Source organism: Opisthocomus hoazin, chromosome 1, assembly GCF_030867145.1.
Source record: "Opisthocomus hoazin isolate bOpiHoa1 chromosome 1, bOpiHoa1.hap1, whole genome shotgun sequence".
Taxonomy (NCBI): domain Eukaryota; kingdom Metazoa; phylum Chordata; class Aves; order Opisthocomiformes; family Opisthocomidae; genus Opisthocomus; species Opisthocomus hoazin.
In genome coordinates, this window is record NC_134414.1 from 154,941,579 (window position 1) to 154,964,905 (window position 23,327).

Consider the following 23,327-nt stretch of genomic DNA (forward strand, 5'->3'; position numbering starts at 1 on the left):
GAAGCAATATGTAAGTTCCTGGCAATCCTCTTCCATGAAGATTATGAAACTGATGCACAGGGAAATATTATGAGTCTTTTACTACTTTGTGTAGATGTGTCTCCTACAGTTTTCTATTGTTTTGGTATGTTTTAAAGGAAGCCCTAAATAGAACTTAATATATTGTTAAAGAATCATTAATTAGAAAGGTTATTCTTTTAATTACAACTTGACCAGTAAAGAAACATCTGAAACGAAAATTTCCTCTGAGCAAAGAGTGAAAATATTTGCATCTTCTTTAACCTGAGAAGTACTCATTCTGAATGGATAAAATAATTTTTTGTTCTTTTTGTCCAAGCTGAGAGGAAGGCGTCACATCAAGAAGCTCAGTATAATTCCCTTCCTATCATTTTTCACATACCCTGTGGCTCCCAGTTCAATGTGAGAACTATCATTTTATGGTTAAAGCATGGACTAGGAGATAATGGATTTGGATTCTGTTCCCAGCTGTGCCATATACTTTTCTTGTGACCTTGGGCAAGTCACATCATACCTCAACGTCTGGAGACTAAAGATTACTAATTTCAGTGCGGAATTGAAGGACTTAATTAATGTGGACTGACCTCCACTTAAACATTTGTGAAGTACTCTGGGATCCTCAAACAAAAATGGATGCTCTTATCCAAACAGGAAGCAAAGGACAGAAATGTCATGGAGGGATTTGATCTTCTAGAAAGTGAGTCCAGGCCTGAAAAAAGACCATACTGAAAAATCTCAGTAGAATAGGCCTGGTAAGATTATTGACTTAGTTTGCATAAGAAAGAAGTTTGGAAACTTTTGGCAGTTGTCCACAAAGAGCCTAAACTCAAATTTCACAAAGACAAAATACTTTCATGTTCGGTACTTACATGTAACCTAAAAGAGAGAGAATGAAGCCCACAGGAGGAGTGACTGCTGCTTACTTACTGTACACTTGCTGTACGTGTGCTGTGATTATTCAAGTAAATCTTCCCGTCCAAAGCCCTCTTTTTCTAGCTACTGGTGCACAGTGACATCCTGACACCAGCAGTGGGGCTTGAACCAGTTTTTCCTCCTTCCCATTCTTTTTCTCCTTGCTGTCTCCCATTTTCTTTTACCTCTGCAGTTCAGTAATGCTGAAGCCAAGTTCCCTTCACTTTTGTTTGCTTTTTCCTTGCCCGTTGATCAACCATGTTGCTTTATTACAGACACTGTAGTATTAACTACAGTATAAACAGAAGCTCTTCGCAGGAGAGTTAGCTGGGATTTCCCTGCCCTCTTACACAACCCGAGTTTCTGCAGCACCACTTTCATGTTTGTTTTCAGGGATTAGTGTCAATATTCCACATACTGCTGACATAATGAGGCATAAGCTTTGCTCAAAGCAGGCAAGACACTGATTTTTAAAAGACCCTGGACTACTGTGCTATTAGGGATGGGCATGGAAATTTTGAAAGGCAGCAGACTACCCTCAAAACTGAGTGGCAGTAAGATTGATGGTGGGTTTCTGCACAGCATGAAGTATTTCTGTGAATACTGTGTCCTGTTCAAAGTTAAATTCAAAGTGTCTGCATGGAGTATCTCACATAGCAGCATGTGTGCTGTCAGTTTTTGTTAGCCAGAGGAACATTACATCATGTGATAGACAAAAACACAACTTGGTACCATATAGCCTAATCCAAGACTTTTCACGTGAAACATTTGTTTTATTTTGGTTTTAAGACATTTGCCTTTCTAACTGGTCTGTTTTAATTAGAGCTCAACCTGAACCACAAACGATAGATTTGAACTTTCCCAGAGTTCAGTGGTGTTCAGATCTGGCTTTTGGTTTGGCCCATCACAAAGACAGGGGTCAGCTTCAAATTTCAGATCTGGAAACAGGCTGCTACAAAGCGAGGGGCTGAAAAGATTATTTAATGAGACCCATATCTCTGTTAAATGGTGTATTTGCTCTAGAGACACTTGCTAGCATTTTCAAATGTGCTTTTATGTGAGCAGCATCATGAAGACTACTGTTAATACCAATCTATCTGTTTAGAAACCTGCTGTATTTATGCTGTAGAAAGGGAATTGTCCCTCCTTTCCTGGTCACAAAGCCTGGATCCTGAACTGAATCTGGAGTACCTTAAAAACCTACAGAATTTCCTTCTGGTCTTTGTTTAAAACTCAACCTTCAGTTCCAGGTTATCACACTTCAAAACAACGGAAGCTCTTTGTGGTCTAGAAGTCTGATCATTTTATCCTCATAACACTCGTTTTTTCCAGCTGAAAGGCCAGCTAACTGACAGGGCTGGCATCCACCGTTTCGTCAAACTCCTGCAGGTATCGATCAGTCTCTTAGTGTGAGCTTGCTCAGTATCTGGCAAAACACAAGCTTTAGCACAACACAAATAACAAATAATAACCACTAGCTTACTAGACAAGATGACCTGACTGGTAGGGTTATCTGGACAGGTTCAGATTAAACACTGATTCAGTATCTTGCATCAGTCCTGAGAAGATTCATATAATTCTTCCTTGTTTATATGAATCTTGTCACTTCACAACTCCTATCAGGACCAGAAAATCCAGAGCTGAAAAAAGACTTTGCTCTTGTGATGCTTCCAGACTCATTTTGCAAACCAGAGAGGTTTGGACCAGAATCTAAACTTTGTATATTTATCCAAAACCCTCTGAGCTCTTTACTCTTTTAAATCTCTTTCATATGTGTGATTTGTGCCGTTACAAACTTGACTATCAGGCAACGACTCTTTAAACACCAAGAAGGTTAGAACATCATTACTTGAACGTAGCTCTTCTCTCAGAAAGATTGTAAGGCTAGTCAAAAGTATCAGAAATGTGAATTCAGCCACACAAGAAGCATGAGAGCATTTAGAAAATATTTAAGCAAATTCGAAAGCAACTTTTAACCCAGCCCTTTCACCAGAACTTTCTCATTTGCTTTCCACAAAATCTGAGCTCTGACAGGGGACACCAGTGACTTATGGAGTTACTGCCCATCTATTTGCCTTACGCCCTGAAGATGTGATCTCTGCAGCGGCGTTAGCAGAGCAGAACGCAGGCTCATGCTGACAATCTGCAAACCCAGCCTCTCTGCTGCAGCTACTGAGGAAGGACTGGTTTGAGCTGGGCTGCAAGCTAAACCCGATGAGGCACGGTCCTTCTGCTACCATAGGAGACATCAAGGGAGTGGTAACATCCTAAACAGCCACCTCAAGACTCAACACATCTCACCTGTCAAAGTCTACCTTGCCAAGAATGCACCAGAGAAACACATTGAAGCCCTCACACCTAAAGGTTGAGTGGTGAGTCACCAGCGATAGCGCTCATGTTATAGATCTGCTTGCGAAATTCGACTTATTGAGTTGGTTCTCAAAGGTGTCCTGCCAGGCATCGGAAACCATGTCAGGAATTTATGTGAGCAGCAGATTTGTAGGACAATCGTAATGAACAATGTGCAGAAATATCCTCCAGGAGACAGTCCAGCAGCAATTCCCAGCAAACGCAACGAGAATTTCTCTGCTACATTCCTCTGCAGATTTTTGCAGAAAAAGGCAACGTTCTGGTACGCTATTTGGTACAAATTATTTTTCCCTTGTTTCAAGCTTAGAAAATGATCTTTTCTCTATGTTTATGCAGTTTTGAAGAACAACTTGAGGCCACCTTGAAGAGCACAGTGGCTGGACAAGACAAAAGCCTAACAATTTCTGTGCCTGGAAAGTGCTATCCCAGGCATCTGGGAACTGTTTATCCATGACCAGCAGTCTGAAATGTTTTTCAGAGCCCCCAGTCTGGCTGACACCGTTGCTGAGTTTGGGCAGTACTTCCTCCATATTCAATGCTATTACCACAAAAGGGTGTGTAGATCAAGGTATTTCTAGATGTCATTATTTCATAGATATTTGACGTAGTACTCCTCTTGTATTGCTGTTGCAGTGAAAGCTACAGTGTGATGGATGGTTATTACATTTTATGATACTTCTCTGGATTTAGATCAGAATTCTGACAAATAATTTAAACAAATATTAGATCCTGTCTAGACCAAGTAGATGCCTAGTGTACGTGATTCTGTTTAATAAAATATATTGCTGCTCTTCATAAACATTATTTTACAAATGTCATGTTTAGGTAGAATTAGTACTTTATTATATACAGAATAATCCTAATTCTGTACTTGATAAAGTTAAATGATACTCTGAAAAAACCTAGAAAAAAACCACTAGAAGAACACTGTGTTTGGTAGAATAACTTTATCCTAATCAGTGAAACCAAGAAAGTCATCTTCTGGCTTTTAATGTAACGAGATCTTTTTTCCCCAGTCAGAATATAAAACAGGATAATGGACTGATAGTGGAATATTTTAAGGGTGGGATCTCCTTTTCTAAAACCACCATATACCCTCAGCAATTACACTTAGATGACTGCCAGCATAGTTGGGAAGGCACTGTGCATTGAAATCTGGTTTAACTCTCTGATGGGGTAAGTTTAGACTCTGTCCCTTTCTTTGAATTTTCTGCTCCCAGTTTTGGGGTTTCCCCATCTAGCTTGATAGCTTCTGGAAGCCTTGCTTTTTTGGAGTCTAACTCTCTCAGGACTTGGTAAGGCTGGCTTCTTATCCTGCTGACATGGAAAATACTGTGTGGCAGAACATCTAAAAGATAGGATTAAGAGCCAATGTCTCCTTGCAGGTTTAGCTCTAGGCATCTAGCTCTTGCCTTGTAGACATGATTAATTTTGTGTACTGTAAACATTGGCATCTAGTCTGAAAACAGTACCTCATCCCTGCAATATGTCTTGGGCTACACTTGCTTTCTACTGCTCTTGCTTTGTGTGTATTTCCAAAATGGGGGTTCTAGATTAATACGCATCTTTATCAAACAATTGTGTTGGCTAACATAAAAAGTAAGTATGAGAAAAAAGTCTAAGCTGACAAATAGAAGACGACAGCTTTTAAGATCCTGCTTAAAGTTGCACGTGTCTTACTAGTCAGGAAATATCATCAGCTCCATATGGGGACATGAAAATATTTGTCATCTCTCTGAAACAGAAGCAAATGCAACCTCAGCAGAACTTCTGGCAAGAAATTTAAATTGGTCCTTTTATTCAAATCAAAAGTAAAGTAAGGATCTAACAATATGCAGGTGTGGCCTGTGAAGGTGTGTGAGTGCAGAACGTCAAGAGCCAGCTCTAAGTGCCATGTACTTCTCTGGCAGGAACAGCGATGCTGAGCATTGCTGTGTCCAAACCCCCTTTATGGGTCTAGCAGTAGACGACCAGCTCAATCCTATGCTAGAATGGTATGTTGAAGAGCAAAGCAGAGGAGTCACAGTCCCAGGAGCTCCTGCTGCTTTCTTGGAGCTCTCCTGTCCCACCATGCAGCTGCATGGACATCCTCCCTGAAAACGGGATTAAATTTGTGTTTCCTTTGTTGGTTAAGCAGTCTACAGCTAAATTCCTCTGTGGTCTCCCCACGAAGAGAGTCCAACAAGAGGACAGCTTGTTCTCTCAGAGGTCCTTCTACCATATGGATATATGCCTTAACTTCTTCATGCCCTTGTGGAAGAGAGGTACTAATATCTCTTTTCTGTTGCCCTCTCCAGATGAAAGACACAGCTTCATTAGGCAAGAACTACCTCTTGCATAAACAGATTTGTGTCTAACAGCCATTTCAGCTGGGTATCACTGAGTATATCTGTAACTCCATAATTATGGCAAAGTGTTACTGGTCCACTGATAGGCTCTGCACAACATATTGAGGTAACATTCATGATTTAACTAAACCACCTCAAGAAATTCTGAAGCAAGAGCTGACATTTCATCTGCGACATACACAGACATTCGCACTCACAGACACCCACCTTCAGACACTCTGGCATGACCAGATATAGGAGCTTAGTTACAACTACTCAGCATTCAGTGAACCCTTTAAAAGGTGTTATTATTTAACATGTTTCTACAGCAAAGCACAGGTGTGTGCAGTGATTTACAAAAGAATACAGACATGACCACTGCCCTCAGGGATTTGTTATCTAGGTTAGAAGTGACATAAGATAATACAGGAAAAGATGACTTCATGCAAATGGTAGTGCAGATTTATTTTTAGGCATGTTCTTCAACACAGTATATTTATGTCAGGCCACTGAAATGATTGAAATGAGTTAATTAAAATACTGAGCCAGCAGAGAGTCCGCTGAGAAGGTCTGAGTCTGCAAGGCGATGACTTCTTAATATTCAAGGGCATGGTAGTAGGGATGACAGAGTATCTGTGAAATAAGGTCCATAGCAAAGTCAAATATGTTCACAGAGTCACAGAATAATTCAGGTTGGAAGGATCCTCTGCTGACAGCCAAGGAGAATATCCGTTCTGAACCACTTCACTCACTAAAGGCTCAAGCCTGTACAATCCACGTACATGAAAATCTCAGTGACTAAAATGGTTTGGTTTCAACCTACCCTGCTGTTGTATCCTACTAAACTGAGCATGAAGTTGACCTGAAAACAAATTTACTTTATAAATGTGGTAGTACTGTCCTTCACCTGCCTGACAGTTTCGGAGTGGAGTTTTGTTTTCTGCTGGTGAGGTTTTTTTGTTATTATGTGGCAAGAATAATTTCTATTTCTTCAATCAGAGTGGACATTTACCTTGCTGAGCACCACACAGCTATCTCAGAAATCTTTAACAGGTCATACTGCAGTGCGAGAACATTATCAAGAGCAAGCTTAAAGAAAATCCAAACATGTCCACATGGCTATAGAGCCCCTTCCCTTTTTTTAAATGTTGTTTTTATTTCTCCCTGTGAAATGCCCTTAAAAAAGAGACCATAATGCACTGGCAAATCCTACATGCAAGAACTGTTATTATGAATAGATTGAGGTGATCAAAATATTATAACAACATCTGGTTCCTCATAGCCCCATTTAATTGAAGGACTGTAGCATACTTTAGGACCCAGTTTCTCTGAGGTCCCTTCAGGAGTTCATGCTTTCCAACAAGGGGTGCAAAGAACTTTTTAAAACCACAGTACGCTGCAAGATGTCTCCAGCTGAGCTTTCGCATGTAACGATAGATCAAACCGCTAGTCATCAATGGAAAGAAAAAGCACCCAACCTTCAGCAGGGAAGCATTAAGTCCCACTGTGGGACGTCAGTAAGTCCAGAGGGGAACACAGGCAGGACACGCTGTCTGTGCTCCAGCTATTGCTTCCCACATACTACTCTGGCAGTGTTAGCAGCAGCATTGTGAAAACACAGCCGGCTGTGGCACCGCACAGGATTTTCTCAATGGTACAGCACATCTGGGAACTACCCCCTCACGCTTTGTGCACTGTGCATTTCTCAAGCCATACTCTTGCGCATTCTTTAAACGAATGCTTAGCACCATGTTCTGATTAAACCTGGACAAAAAGAAGCGGTAGTGCTTTTGGATCAAAACTTCATTTCCCCGTTTTCTGTAAGAATGAGATACAGATTGTTTGTTAGGGCTGACTTAGTAAGAAACATTTGTTACAACAAATACAGTTTTACAAGGGAGAGCCCCAAAATTTCATATTTCTCTAGGCACTTCTAAACATCTTTTCAAAGATCACTGCTAACTTACTAACCTCACAGGAGCTGTCCCAGAAAACTCCACCGAGGGACATGCTGCCAAACGTCAAAAACATAACAGAATTACGCTCACTTTGGAACAGAAATGCTGACTATTATTTACGGTTGCCGGGAGTTAATTGAATGTATTTAGGGGGTAAATTAAGCAAAAAAAACCTGTAAATTGTTGGAAGCCTCATTACAGAAACCACTGTAGAAAGTACCACCAAGTCTTTAGAAAATAACCATGAAATGGGAAAAATGCTTGAAAAAAATGCGAAAAGCAGAGCCATAGTAAATAGCTCTTTTTAACAGACATGCTTCCAAAAGGATATAAATAATGACAGCACGGAGCTGCAAAAAGGCAAGTGTGAAATAAATCTGGCTCATGTACAGCCCATTCTAAAAGAAAATTTGACAAACCCACATGAGCAACAGAAAACCATCCATTTGACAGAGTGATTCTAGACAGATGGCCAAAATTCTGGCACCTCCAACCATAAAAACTTAGCGGGAGTCTAGAGATGAAAAATGCTGAATAAGAGAAGAATCTGTAAATAAACCATTGTGTCATAGCACTACGCATTCAGTTTTGAAATCTGCAATATTCTCTGTCCCAACCATGTGTAATGGGAAATAGACGTCACAAGCAGTCAAGGAAGAAGGCACTGAAATCATCTGCACCTCCTGCGCTAGCTCTATCTGGATGAAGCAAAACTAAACAAGACTATTTTGATTAAACTGCAGTAGGAAAAAAAAAAAAGATTTTAGGGAGGAAATGGGAAATGAATAAATATTCTAAACAGAACATTACTCAACATGATCATCAGAAGACTCCATCAGATTTGACCGGGAAGTCCTGCCAGAGCAACATATACTTGATCTGCATGAGGTTCATCATTCAGGAGCACTTCTGAGCACAGGTGCTACGAGAGGAACTTCATGACTATGGATGACTGTATCTGTTTTTTTGACAACAGGCTACATGGTAATCATTCAGTCAGTTCTTTGCCAGTGAGTGGAAGATGAAGAAGAAAAGCTAGTCTACTACTCCGTGGATTGGACCCCTGAGGAGAGTGTAAACCAAGTGTGTCAAGCAGGCAGGAACTTCTTGCACCAGCTTTCACTAAAAAGGTCAATGGAGAGCAGATGGTTATAGAACTAATATAATCAGCAGAGAAATACCATCTCAACATTAGATAGAGGGAAGTATGTGTGCAGGTTGAATGCATTCCAGTCCCTCATCTCAGAACATGTATGAAGCCACATTAGAGTCGTTAGTCCTGACAGCCATTAGTGCTGAAAAGCTGTGGAGAACTCTAATCAAGAGGAATTGAAAAGACAAATGTATTGCCTTTGTCTAAAAGGAAAAAAAAAGAAAGGGATTATGGGCCCAATCAGCTTAAATACAGTAAATGAAAAAATATGGGAACAAAATCCCATTTGTGAGCTCATAACTGAGAACAAGGAGATGAGTAACAGTCAACAGGATCTGTCAAGAGCAAATCATGTTAAACCAATCTAATTTCCTTCTTTTGCCACCCAGGGCCTTGGAGGCAGAGAAGAAGCAGTTTATACTGTATATCTTGGACTTAAATGAAGGTTTTGACACTGCTTTATATGAATTTGTCATAAAAGAACTAAGGAAGAGCTAATCAAATGGGTACACATCGTATGGAAATCATACTTGGAGGGTAGTTATCAAAATGGAAGGATGTACTAACTGGGTTTCCTTTGTGATCTGTGCTGGATCTGGTACCAGTCAGTATTATACTCTTAACTTGACCAAGGGAATAAGCTGTGCACATTGAATTTACAAATGATGTCAGGCTGGGAGGGACTGCAAAGAAATTGGAGGAAGTTTGGGTAAAAATTGAAAATGATCATGGAAAAATGGTTTGGAAAGGAGGAAAAAATATAAGAAAAGCAAGAGGAGGCAAATCAGAAAGACAAATACACGGAGATCTATACGTGGGAATAATCAGTTGCACAAATGCAAGATGGGAAACATCTGGTGTGACAGCAGCTGCACAGAAGACAACTGCAAACTGAGTAAGAGTCAAAAATGTCCTGCTGCTGTGAAAACACCATGCTGGCATGAGTAAATGGGAGTGCAGCGTGTGAGACGTATGAAGTGCTCCTTCTGCTCTGCCCCCTCAGCTTGAGCACCCTGTCCTACCTCTGGCACCACACTGCAAGGCACAGGGCAGCCGTTTGGGAGATCTGGGGGAAAGACCAGAACCCCTGAAACTGCTCTGCAAGGGCTGACGATGGAACACGTCTAGAAAGGGGTGGAAGTATTTAAATATTTAACGGCTGCTGTAAAAGAAGGGAGTAATCAGTTCTTAGCATCTGTAGAGAAAGAAACCGTGGGTTTGCATTCAGAAAGACAGTTTCAGGTTAATATTAATAAAATACATCCCATCAGGGGTCCCGAGGCACTGGAATAGACTGTGGAATCCCCACCACTGATGATCTTTAGGAACAGGATAAATAAAAAGCTGTTGTGAAGGACACCTGTGTTAGTAGCCTACGTTAGCGATGAGGGATGGACTAGCGACCCTCCTGAGGTTCCTGCCAGCCCTGATTTTCTACAGTGTATTTTCTGCTTGTATAAAGTGATTTCAGTGGTCTATAGTCCTGACACGCAGCACCAGGTATAGCAAATTAGAGAGAAAGAGAAATTAAACCAATCCCTTTTTTTTGATTATAAACCAAGAAGCCCAAACTTAAATATATTGAAAATACAAATAGAGAAAGGATCTGCTCCAGACAGTGAGAGAACTCTCACTGAGTTGTATTGCCTTTGGGTTGAAGCCAAAGAGAAGAGCCTGTACTATTTTTCTTCAGAATTGCTAATAAGTGTGTTGAGTAAAATGCAAAACTACAAAGGAACTAAACTTGCCTGTAAAAGTCTTCATCCAACCCTACTCAGGGTGCTGTTGTCCAAGTTCTAGTTTACTCATCCAGATGTATCTGTTGTCTTTTGCCCATAAACAATGACTCAAAGTGTCCTCAGCTTTCTCTCACAAAAGAAGACCTGTTGAAAAAGATAGGTCTGGCAAAAAAACTTCTGCCACGGTTAATTTCTTCTTACCACTGACCTATACTGTATTGTGTCATATAATCAATCTGGTGTCTTGTGTAAGTACATAAGGAATTTGTTTTATTTAACAGCAACATGTAGCATTTATTTTCTATCATTGTTGATCCAAGATGTGATTAGATTAGATATTAGGAAAAATTTCTTTGCTGAAAGAGTGGTCAGGCATTGGAATAGGCTGCCCAAGGAAGTGGTAGAGTCACCATCCCTGGAGGTGTTCATAAAACATGTGGATATTGCACTTTGGGACGTGGTTTAGCAGGCATGGTGGTGTTGTGTTGACTGTTGGACTTGATCTTAGAGGTCTTTTCCAACCTTAATCATTCTATGATTCTATGATTTAGCAAATTACTGGCTAAATAGTGTATATTCTACAGTTTAATATTTCTGGATAAATTACAGTTCTAATAGCTGACATTCAGTGGCAGTCATTCATCCAGCTGCTGACATAAGACATTTCAGAACGATGTGTGGAATAGCAATACTCTCATCTGGTTACTCAGAAGAATAGATGCCTTGCTAATAACTATGAAACAAATCTGTAACCCTGCACTCACAGCTGAATGATCAAAATATGCATTTAGCATATATGATTCTCAGCTGATTGTGGTTACATGCTGAAAATACGCTGTTGAATATATGCATGCTAGAGTGTAGTAAACTACAGCAATTATGGAACTTGTAATAATTTCCACATCAGACCATGCTAAGTTTAGCGCTCAGTTAGCTGTTTAAAACTTTGTCAGAGATGACAGCTAAATGAGGGGTAAAGTATAGGCTGCTCCACTACTCCAACAATGGATAAATAGGCTTCTCTCACCCTATCTGCCAGAAATCACTGATTTTAGGAAGCAATGATCCGATATCTGTCTGTCTGAGCAGCAACTGCCTGCATTGCTGGGTATTAGAGCACTTTTAAAAAACAGCCCTCGGTTAGAATGCAAATGAACTCCAGCAAATGGCAGTAGCTCAGACCAGCAGACCACAGGCAAGACTTCTCTCTCATGGCCTGGCAGGTTGCAACAAGTGACCTCCAACACCCTCACCAAAGACAAAAGACTTCATTTTGACTAGTACTGGTGGTCATCTCCTGTTGGAGCTAGAAGAGCAGACAGTTATCAGGTCAGACAGTTATTAGATCAGATAGAGTGTCATTCACGTTACTCTTGAAAATATTCATTCTGTGTTTTGGGAATTCAATCAGAACTGTCTTTGACACCAAAGCAGGCATTCCTAAGAGGGAAAAGGATGAATCCAAGGGTTGCACAAAAAAATGTCTCTGCCACCAAAATAAAATCTCCATAGAATTACTCTGGTCGACATGACAGAAAACATTCAAAAGTCAAACAAGGATTTTTCTTCTGAGACACACGTAGTGAGATATATAGTACCAAACAACTAGGTGACCAGGTTATTCACTGGAAAAAAAAATCTAGCTTGAAAATTGTGTCAAATCCCAAATTTTCTACTATTTATAATTTTGCTCCATTTCACGAACATTTCTGGAAAGACTTGTCTCTGTTTCATTGTGGAACAAGAATATTTTTGAAATCTCAGAAAATTCCGTAATATGAGATTATTGTTCTCCATTCAGGTGTCACAGAAAAAAAGTCTTCAATATTTTTAGCTGCCTAACAGAGACTTGCTTAGAACTGATTCCAAGTGATGACATGCTAATGGAAAGCTTTGTGTACAGCAGACACATTATTTAAGCACAGAGGTTCCCCTCCCACTCCCATTAGCATTTTCTGATAGACTCTACTGGTCCTAGGACTTTAAAGCACTGCTGAGGTAATGCTTACACTGAAGCTCAAGGAAAGTTTTGGAACATCCTCTAGTTAAAAAAAGCTAAACCCCCCAAAACTTAATTCTTTGCTGGACAACTTTACTTGCAAAAGGAATCTGATTTTCAAGCCAGATCTTATTTCTGGGCCCTTCTTATTTTAAAGCTGCATTGAAACAGAAGACTAAACTCTTCAGAGAGTCAGTATGGATTCCATTTGGTGTTATCCCATGACTTGAGGTAATTCCATCCCTGCTACAGCTCTTAAGTGGGTGAAGGCAAGATTCCTTCTATTCCTGAAGGTAATCAGGGGTATAATGGGAATGAGTGGGAGCAAAATCACAGAATCACACATAATCACAGAATGGTAGGGGTTGGAAGGGACCTCTGTGGGTCATCTAGTCCAACCCTCAATCTTCCTCAAAAGGAAGATGAAGGCAGGATATTCTTTAGTTTTACAAAACTGGACAAGCGAAGCACCGTGTGAAAACTCATGGACAGGTCATGGACGTATTGGCCATGGTCAAATCGCTTACTCTGGATACATGTGGAATACATTGAGCTTAAACATGAAATGTAAGCAACCTCTCTCTAGCTAATCTCTGAGTAAATCTACTGAACTGTAGCTCACAGATGCTATGTTGTCTGACAGGGATATGTTTCTGCTTGTTTATAAGCATTTCTACATGTGTTTCAAAGGTGTCTGAACTAAAAAAATTTCCTGGGTCTGATTTTGCATTCTCATTTACTCTCATCCTGAATAAAAGCAAAACATATCTACATATGTGGTTTCTATTACACCTAATATTTCTAATCTTTCAATTTATAGATAAGGAATAGATTTTTTTTTTTTTTAAATAAGATTAAGAAAGAAATCCTGCAAGTCAACAAGATACATTCTGAAACATGGGTCCCAGATTTGACTTCAGTTGGCTGGTGAAGAAGAGAGGAGTGAATATCGATATGCGTTTTCGAGAGCACACTAGGAACTAGAACAGAGGTTCCCAAACTTTTTTGGATTGCTGTCAACCCTCAGAATTTCTTGTGGACCACCAGGCATCGTTATCATCAAACTTTTAATTGAAAACACTATTAAAAACAGTGTTTAATATGGCTCTGCGGATTAGTTGTGAACCCTTTACAGTGGCCTCCTGGACCACCAGTGTTCTGCAGACCACAGTTTGGGAATCACTGAACCAGACTACACACATCGTACACCCCAACAAAACACTTCTGTGTCTGAAAGCAAAGTCAGTCCTTCTGTTGCATGATGTACTCAAATAATACACAACTCAGTTTAACCTTCTTTGTACCTGAAGAACACAGCATCCTTTTATTTTTCTCTTACCTTAAGTTTCTTTTTTTATTGCTTTGAAGAAAAAAGCAAATGGTGCCAAAACCCAGTTTATGATTGTTTCTTGTAGGATCTTTCTCATATCTGGCAGCAGTGTAAGCTTTCAGGAAGATGTCTATGAAAATAAGAAATACAAAACATAAAACTCCCCGCACTGTGGACTCATCATTCCAGAACAGTTATTATATGTATGAATCCTAAAATAAAAAATTAAAAATAGATTTTAGGGGTTTTTTTTCCTCTGGAAAATTTGTTCTTTTTTTTTCTTCCTAAATCCATTAATGATGTTAAAGCTCTGTGTGTGGTCATTAAAGCATTTCAGCAACTTTCTGCAAATCCTTTACAGTTATTTTTTGGCTGCAGTATTACAAGATTGCTGTTTATCACCAGATAAACACACAGTGGAAAATGAGGATAGAGCTGAGAAGAGAACTTGTAGGGAAATGTTATAAATAAGAACAACAAAACACCAAGGGCCGTGATCCAGCCTGCATTAAGTCAGTGACAGAGTGAGGTCTCACGTGAGCACAGGAACGGGCTGTAGCATCCCTTTGGATTGTTCTGCCTCTCCACCTCCTTGCTTACGTGCATCCCAAAGGCAGGTCAGCCAACAGGCTGCTAGTTAAGAAAGGTGGTTTGTTTGCCGCTTTTCACATACTCAGCATCGTCAGCTATAGCATGGAATTGGGAATGCAGAACCTTGGCAGGTAATGGCATCATAGAAGAAAACCCAACCTTTCTTCCTAAAAAGACTTTTTTTGTAAACAAGACTGTGCTTCCATGACAGTATCTCACTTCTTTTGGAGAGGAAATGATGCTGCCACAGCACTTCCATACCCAATCACAGAATCACAGAATCACAGCATGGTCGGGGTTGGAAGGGCCCTCTGTGGGTCACCCAGCCCAACCCCCTGCCAAAGCAGGGTCACCCAGAGCAGGCTGCACAGGACCTTGTCCAGGCGGGGCTTGAATATCTCCAGAGAAGGAGACTCCATAACCTCCCTGGGCAGCCTGGGCCAGGGCTCCGTCACCCTCAGAGGGAAGAAGTTCTTCCTCATGTTCAGCTGGAGCTTCCTCTGCTTCAGTTTGTGCCCATTGCTCCTTGTCCTGTCACTGGGCACCACTGAAAAGAGTCATACCCCTTGTATGCTCAGTAGCTAAGCTAATGTGGAGGTTTGAGTCAGAGTGGAAAAGCATAATTACAGCAAAACCAATATGCAAGAGAAGTCAGCAAAGGAAAGAGGCAGTCTCTGATTTACCCTGAAAGAAAACAAAATCTACCTAGCTCTTGTCTCTACAGGGCTCTCTTGCAATACTTTACACTCAGCATCACTAATGGGTGCCACCAGAGCATTTATAAAGGTGGATTAATAATCTTCCCCATCTGTGTCCTAGCCCTCCCACACATCTGAAAGGGTCTGGTATTTCTTACGTTGTCTGAATGCTTTTCTTTTTCCACGCAGTGCCAATGGTTAGAAGCAACTATTGTTTTCCGATCAGCATTGCCGCCAGTGACTGGCTTATTATTCATCTGAAATAGATAAAGTTCATCTTGCAAACCTGACTAGACAGCGTAAAATAAAATCGTGTTGCCTCACCTCACCACTGCCCAGACTCACTGCCAAATTCACCCCTGGTGAAGGGGGTCAGATGGGACTATCACATGGCTGGGGCTTACCTGGGCTAACATGACCCAGATGAGCCAAGCATTTTAAATACATATGTAATTCTGTAAGAATAAGAATTACCCACCAGAATTCATGCCCTCCTCACATTCCTGCCTGACACGGTTGCTGTAGATAATGTGTGTGCTTTCTTTAGTACGTAAGTGCTGCCTTTCTGCAAACCCATCAGCTTTTGGCTTCTCTCCACAGGAAGCAGGGAGGCTGCGTTCACCTATGCCATTACTGCTGCCGGGGTTGCACACGCTGTCACGGCCGCCTGCAGCCAGGGCAACCTCAGCAATTGTGGCTGTGACCGAGAGAAACAGGGCTACTACAACCAGGAGGAGGGCTGGAAGTGGGGAGGCTGCTCTGCGGATATCAGATACGGCATTGAGTTCTCCCGGAGGTTTGTTGATGCCCGAGAAATCAAAAAGAATGCACGGAGGCTGATGAACTTGCACAACAATGAGGCTGGAAGAAAGGTATTGCAGAAAGGACGAGGGATGGGGAAACGTGTGTGCTGGAGGACGGGGGGAGGCTGGCACGGTGGCAGGAGGCATTCCCCGAGAACTTGCCCCTCTCTCTGCTGTTATCCCACACCCACATCGAATTACCTGATGGCATCTAATGTTTATGTTTTGTTGCTGTGTTTTTTTAATTCAGAGCTGGCCGTGTACTATAGATGCTCCCCTAAATGTTTCTGCTTTCTAAGCCTTCTTTCCAGCCCCACTGATAACAGAGAGGACTTTGCTGGAGCTGTTTAGCAAAATAATAAATCTCTGCTTTTCACCTCCTTTGCAAAAATCTAGCAAGAGCTGTTGGGGCTTGTGACGGGACAGGACTGAGTGTCTGCATTACTGAACTCCCACAGCACTTGCAGCTATTTATTCCACCCGATACCAAAACACTTCTCTGACCACAGCTCTAACGAAATACACACTTCATAGGAAATGCACAATTGTCCATTTCTCACTGGTGGGCTACAAACAGCTGCATAAGTGTCATGTTGGAAGAAGAAACAGTTTCATGTCTTCAACCATGAATGAGTTGCTTGCAATGGGAACAATAAACATCGTGGAGCTACGCTGATTTATGTCCATTGAATGACAGTCCTCATAGCTCTCAAAGCTTGCCCTTTAAAAAGTATAACACATCTTTCTGCATAATATATATGTACCTCAGGAGAGATTTTGCTATAGCCTTCAAAGTGTTTTCCCCAGATCAAAGAATGCTGCTTCTACCCTCCAGTGCTTTAGGAGACTCCAACATACCACTACTCCACACCTAGCCCCCAAAGTTAAACTGAAGTTTTCTCCTCTAAAACGGTGTGTGCTTTCAGTCTTACATCAAGCACCAGCTGAGCTGAGATGTGCAATTCTCTTACTGCCTGTATTTTGCTTACTAACACTCATTCCATGCAACAAAACCTCCTGGGGAGGTGGCTGTGCACTAAAACTGAAGGTGGTGCGCAGGCAGTCATCCCCTGGAATCAAAGTACTCTACAAATTCAATGTGGTGAAAGAGACCGGTTATGGCGCATAATCTCAAGTGTAGACACAGGATTGATACTCAGTTGATGCTTGTTGCTGAGGTCTCCAGATGTGAAGGAGACAGCTGACTGAAGAGCCAGACAGAAAAGCACCCTTAGGAGGGCACAACCCTTTTTCCCAAAACTTGCTGCCATGAGTTGAAGAGCAGTACGAGGTGCTCTTGCAAGACCAGCTCCAGGTCTGATAGCTTCTCTTAGTCTGAATGTTTTACCCTGGCATCATGCATTGTGTTGGGATGCAAAAGAAGATGCAAACCACACGTTAAACTTGCAAGGGAGCATTTATTGCTGCTAGATGTATGATCATCCCTGCTTAAACTGGCAATCTGCTGTGGTGGGCGCTGTGCGACCCCCATGGCGATGCTGATTCATGCCCTGTTTTGAACATGTTACAGTCTAGATGTGAAAGAGGGACAAAAGAGTAAAAGCAGATGCATAGATGAAGAATAGTGAAGTCCCTTGCCCAAGGACAGAAGGCAACTCAATATCTGAGCCAGGCACGGATCCCAGGTCTCCCAGTTCTAAATATAACCCAGTAACCACTAGACCACATAGCTGACTCTTATTAAGCACATTATATTTTTACCCTTCATCAGAATTTCATAAATGGGGGACATAAGCAAACCAAAGAAGCGTGTGTTTTTACAGATATTTCTGGCAGCAGAATGCACGCAAATGCATTTCTTTTAACACTTCTAAAGCCTTCATTTTCTGCAAATGTTCTTGCAAGACCAGATGATAACACTCACTTCTAAGTTTTTGAGATAGGAGTAAAAAGGCTTGTAAATACTGACAACATTGTTTTCTTCCCCAAATACACTTTTCCACAAATATTATTTTGGAATTCCTACCCTTTTCTGTTGTTGGCAGTTTTCAGTAGTTATTTATACCCATATATTTTCGTTGTAATCATTAATGCATCATACCGCTTTCAAAAGCTAAAGATGACTGAAAGGATTTGGTGTAGCTTTTTGTTTTTAAGTACAATCCATCAAATTCTGAGGAACGCGCTCATTTAAAAGATGGTTTGGGGGTCCTGTTCAGACATAATGTTGGTGTTATGACATACATTCCCATGAAATGAATATGCAAAGTTGTACGGTATATAATACTTAGTGATTTTGGTTCATCTTAGGTCATCTGCTATTTGTATAAATTAGACATTCTGAGTTGGAGACTGACTGAAACTCAAGGTTAGAACAAAACTCTGGAAACCTGGATATGTTTATTCATTTTCTGGGTTGGACCTTTACGAAAGGAGCCACGGAGTTTTGTGCAATTTTAACGTAGAAGTCACAAGTCCCTTCTGAAAATACAGGCAAACTTGAAATCTGACCTGCATTCACCTGAAATTTGGCACTTATGGGGCTCCTGGGTAAACTTGGATGGGATTGTGAGCCTGAAGCAAAAAGTGAAACCAGGAGATTTTGCTTAGACGTGGATGTCATTCTGACATACTACACATGGTCCTTATTCATGTTCAAGTCAGAAATAAGTGCATTTATATCTGGACACTTGCTGAAGGAAATCATTGAATCTCCTTCTTCCTCCTTTTCCCTTCCAAAAATCTCACAACACAACTGGGAAAAGCTTGTACCTCTCTGAGTAAGCATCTGTCAGTACTATCCTGCTGATCTGCATACAACTTGTCTTAACTTTTGGAAACAGTTTGGAGCCAAGATTCTGGTTCACGACTACTATTCTTAAGGACCAAAGTAAGGATATTTTTCCTTGTTCTGAATAGGAATAAAAGGTAAGAAGGAGACCACAGACAATTCAGATTTTTCTTTTTACTTCTCTGTTGCTTCAGAATCTCTCAAATATTCTTTTCAACCTTAGGGTGATATTGCCAAGACAGTAAAAGAAATACATGCTTTTGTAAGCTTCCTACAGAGATTCTGCCAACGATTAAAATTTTTCTTAGTTACAATTCAATCTTACCAAAACTCATACAGGGAAAAAAATCCAACAACTGGGTTTTATGAACGTTGATGTGTTTCCCAAGGTCTTATATTTCACAGCACTTTCACTATTTAAAACCCCCCACATTTACCCACATAATGGTAAGGCTCAACGTTTTTATTTACTTCTGGCTCTGTTCATACCAATGGGCATTTTGGATTAGGTAAGAACACGAGTTAGCCAATAAATCTGCTATCTTCATTTTAGTATTCTCTTTAAATCCCAGAGCCTCCTAAGACAGAAACATGCAGAATAAAGGATGCAAAGAGCTCCCAACCTCACCTACAGTTATTTCCAACTTGCTCTGAAGTCAGTGGAAGGCCGTTGATGACCTCACTAGAGCTCTACCAGGTGCCCAGAAGATCATTGTTAGGATCATTAGCCAGGACTCGGACCAGCAGTTTTGCCCCCAGAGCAATTATCTGGATGCTCTTTGATACCATCACATGGAATTTTTCATGTCTCAAGGAAGGATTTTTGCCCACCCTCAATCTCTCCCTGCACTTGTCCCAGATGTGCCTGGGAGTCAGAGGTGTTCGTAACTATAGCAGTGACTACTATGTTTTTTTCTCATAGGGACGTTCTCAAAAGCTGTCCTTCTGGCATTTGACTCTTGTTAAAATTAGAGTCCTGAGGAATTTCTCTTTGAGGAAAAAACAGCGTTCTATATAAATAATTGCACAAACTTTGGAAACAGATGAGGGGGGGAAATAGTTCTGGGTGCTCTTTAACTTGAGTCCGGGGCTGAGATGCTCAGCACAACACTCTTATAAAGTATCTCCTCGGAAAAAAGGTGTTATTTAGACTTTTCAGGGAATTTGTGATAACTATGGAAAGAATGAATCCCCTAACTGCCCCGCACTGCATTCCCTAATGGCTCAGCATTGCATTTCTAAAAATTGATTCAGCTGATGGCAAGTTTGTGAAGTTTCTAATGAATTTGCAACGAATAGCACCAGTGACAAAATAATAAACTGGCCCTCGGTGCCATTTGGAAGAAATAAATGCTTAGCGATTACTGGTGACGTGAGATGCTACTGATGGAAGATTTATGCCTTGCGGCAAAACAGCGCCGTGCTGTGTAAAAAAGCAAAGTAGTTAAGTTCCCCATCATTTTTTAACTGGGTGCTATCATTCAGGATGGAAAGTACAAGTGTGGTGAATGAAAACAAGCCCCCAAAGGAAGACCAGTGGAAGTCTAACGCAAATGTTACTGAAAGAATGGTTTGTTGCAAATCCGAACAATCACAGAGAGATCTGTGGGCAAAATTTTGATAGAGTAATGAAAAATTAAATACCCACAAAACCAAGTAAGCTTTGATGCTGTTTTATGAGACAGCTTTCTACCATGTATTTTTAGAAACAAATATCTTTTTTTCTGGGATAAATGAACTTAGAAAGAGTAACATCTGGGAACATGCACCATTAATCTTAACTTTTTGTTGAAAGCTTCAAAACAATGACCGGCTCTCACGGGGAATCTCAATTATAAAAATGGGATTTTCTGTTTGTTTGTTTTTAAGGGGGGGAGCTAAAAGAACAAGCTGAGAAATTGGTAGCAGATCACAGCTTTTACCAAAAAGAAGAAAGGAAATGTTTCTGACAGTTTATCAATCAGTTAGGCTCTTACGATAGATAATGACTGTGGTTATGTGCAGAAAAAGCTGGCCTACTTCTTTCCCTTCTAGAAACACACCCATCACACTGACTGCCAGCAACTCAGCCTGGTACCATCCCAATATTTATTCCTTTGTAACGCCACGGGGTTTTTCTTGTTGTTTTTTTGGAATGCCTGGAAGATGACAGCATCGTATTTTGCGTTTGAAACAATAAGAGTGTGGGGACAAAAAGAAAAAAAAAAAGATTCAGCCTCTCTTCAGAAGAGATTATTCAATTCCTTGGGACAACATTTCCATCTAAGCCATGGCTTGTTCTCACAGTTACTGGCGCCACAGGACTGTGGTACTGGGAAGGGTTTTTTGCTGACATGATTTGGCGGTGGAACAGCTAATGAGGTGATTTTCTGGTCACCATTCATTATATATATACATGTGTACATACATATATATGTATGTAGAGTGTGTGTGCACATAATTATGGATATTTATACATATTTATGTGTTGTCTGTGCATAAGATATGTAAGAAAGTGTTAGCTCACTTCACCCCACACGAAACATTTAAATTAATAAGCTCATTTCTGCAAGATGCACAGCATGCCCTAACATGTTGCAAGCTGCCCTCACTGCCATGTAACAGGACCTAAAAACTAGAAGCAATCTCTAGAAAAAGACACGGGATGAAATGCTCCAAGTTGCACCGGAGGCTGAATCCCAGTTTCAAAACTGAAAGCCAACAGATTTTGTGCTCCTATAAGTCTAAAATAGTCTTCAAAATGTGACTTTGTTTCCTAAGTCATTTCAGGGATTTAAAGAATGTGACTTTCCAGGTTTTACAGCCCTGAGTCCATCATTTGCTGAAAGATTCTTTCTCTATAAGAGACAAACTATTTCACTGCACATCCCTTGCGAGAACCCTCTTGAAAGAAAAACTTTTGCTAGTTGTGCTTGATGGCATACTTTCCGCTTTCCCACATAAATTGCTTTGCAGACATATAAACCCCATTTCAAAAAGTTTGGTGTAACAGCTTGGGTGGGTTGGATGGATAACTAATGCTTATCCATATGTCCCGAATATGCAAGCTTTGGCTCAAAACCTCATGAGGATAGTTCTCCTGCTTCCAGTTGGGCTGGATTTACTGGCCTATTCCTTTCTTCCAGAAACACACCCTTAACATTAACTGCCAGAAGCTACATCTGGCACTATCCTACTTTTTGAACATTTTGCTGTAAAAGTAGAGGGGGGGAATAGCCAAATATTTTAGGACTTGCTAAATGATTTTATTCTAGAAATGTGCATGCTCATGCATACCATGCAATGCATGCAAGACAGATATCATCCATCTAGTAAAATATTACTGCACCCCCTCAAACCTGACATCTCTATATTGCTTGACAGACTAAAAACAGTAATGAAATATTTTCATCTCTTTAAGATGGTATTTAAAAGCTTACCTTCAAGCGTTACAGCAAATTCCGCAGAAAAGAGAGTGAAATACTGCAATCACACTTGGTTAGGGATGATTTGAAGGGTGCTTCTCAAGACTTTTGGTTTTGTTGCAACATTTCACTGTAAAAATAAGACAGAAAGTTTTAACCAATTACAGCAGTTTATTGCTTAAACTTTGCAGCTATTTTCTCTTCTAGAAGGTAGGGAAGAGGCACAGATGGGTTAGGTATTTTCTCTTCTTCTAGAACGTAAGGAAGAGGCACAGATGTGTTAGTCTCTATACCCCATCCTCACAGTAGTAGGGACTTTCATCTGACAGGCAACAGGTTCCAAAACCCCAGGCTTATTTTCCTGCTATCCAAGAGAAGAACTTTGGTAAAAAGAGCGGTGGGCCGCCTTCATTTTTTTTTAATGCGTTCAGTGGGGATACTACGGGAGTCAGTGCCTTGCCTAGGGATGCAGGTGAAGACCAGAAGGACGTGGCTTGATGCCTCTCAGCACCTCAGAGGGTCACCAGCCCTGCTGAGCTCTGGCTAGTGCCAGGGAAAAGCCATCTCACACTGTGGCTGGATACGGTCCTATTGCGAAGCACAGGCTCCTCGCTCCCATCGAACCACGCAGCAAGAAAAGCAGGGATGTGACAAGAGGGGGAGTAAGCACTGTAATTCAGTTCCTCATCTCCCATTCCACAGAGTATAAATACTGTTTTGATGCTCAATGGAGCAGCATCACAGAGGAGCAGAAAGAAAATACGCAGCTGAAGAACCCATATGCCTCTCCTTCTCTTCACATGGCACAACCCGAGGAGACATGGCATGAACTGCTCAATTTTGGGCTCTGTGATCTGCTGTTAATGAAGAATATTTTCAGGACGTTTGCATTAGAGGAGTAGCATTACACGCTACTGATTTTAGCTACACCCTGGCTATCCGATTCAAAAAAACAAGCCCAGACAAACCCAACCTTGTTTCCCAGATGCGTCCGTGAGATTGGCATTTTGTCAGCAGTGGCGGACCCCAGGCTGCAGCTGCACTGAGATTAAGGTTAGGCAGTGCCCACATGCCGTCGGCAAGCCATCAGCTCTCGTGGATGCAGACGCTTGAGCGTCACAGGGGTGGTGACATCTTACGACCAGGATCCATCTCTTTTGGTACTGGTAGTACCCGAAACAAACACTGATCGCTTGCATATTTGATGGGTGAAAACTCCTGAAGTCTTCTATTTCTTTTTGATACTGCAGTCAAAAAGTAATATGGATTTTGT

General features: G+C 41.0%; 1 protein-coding gene across 2 annotated transcripts in view; it reads left to right on the forward strand.

Moving 5' to 3' along the window:
* Nucleotides 1–23,327, forward strand: part of WNT7B (Wnt family member 7B) — a 95,388-nt gene that overhangs the window by 66,997 nt on the left and 5,064 nt on the right. For both annotated transcript variants that reach the window (XM_009937210.2, XM_009937203.2), the window contains exon 3: nt 15,696–15,967. In XM_009937210.2, the coding sequence (XP_009935512.2) occupies nt 15,696–15,967 (272 nt within the window). The remainder of the gene's footprint in view (nt 1–15,695; nt 15,968–23,327) is intronic.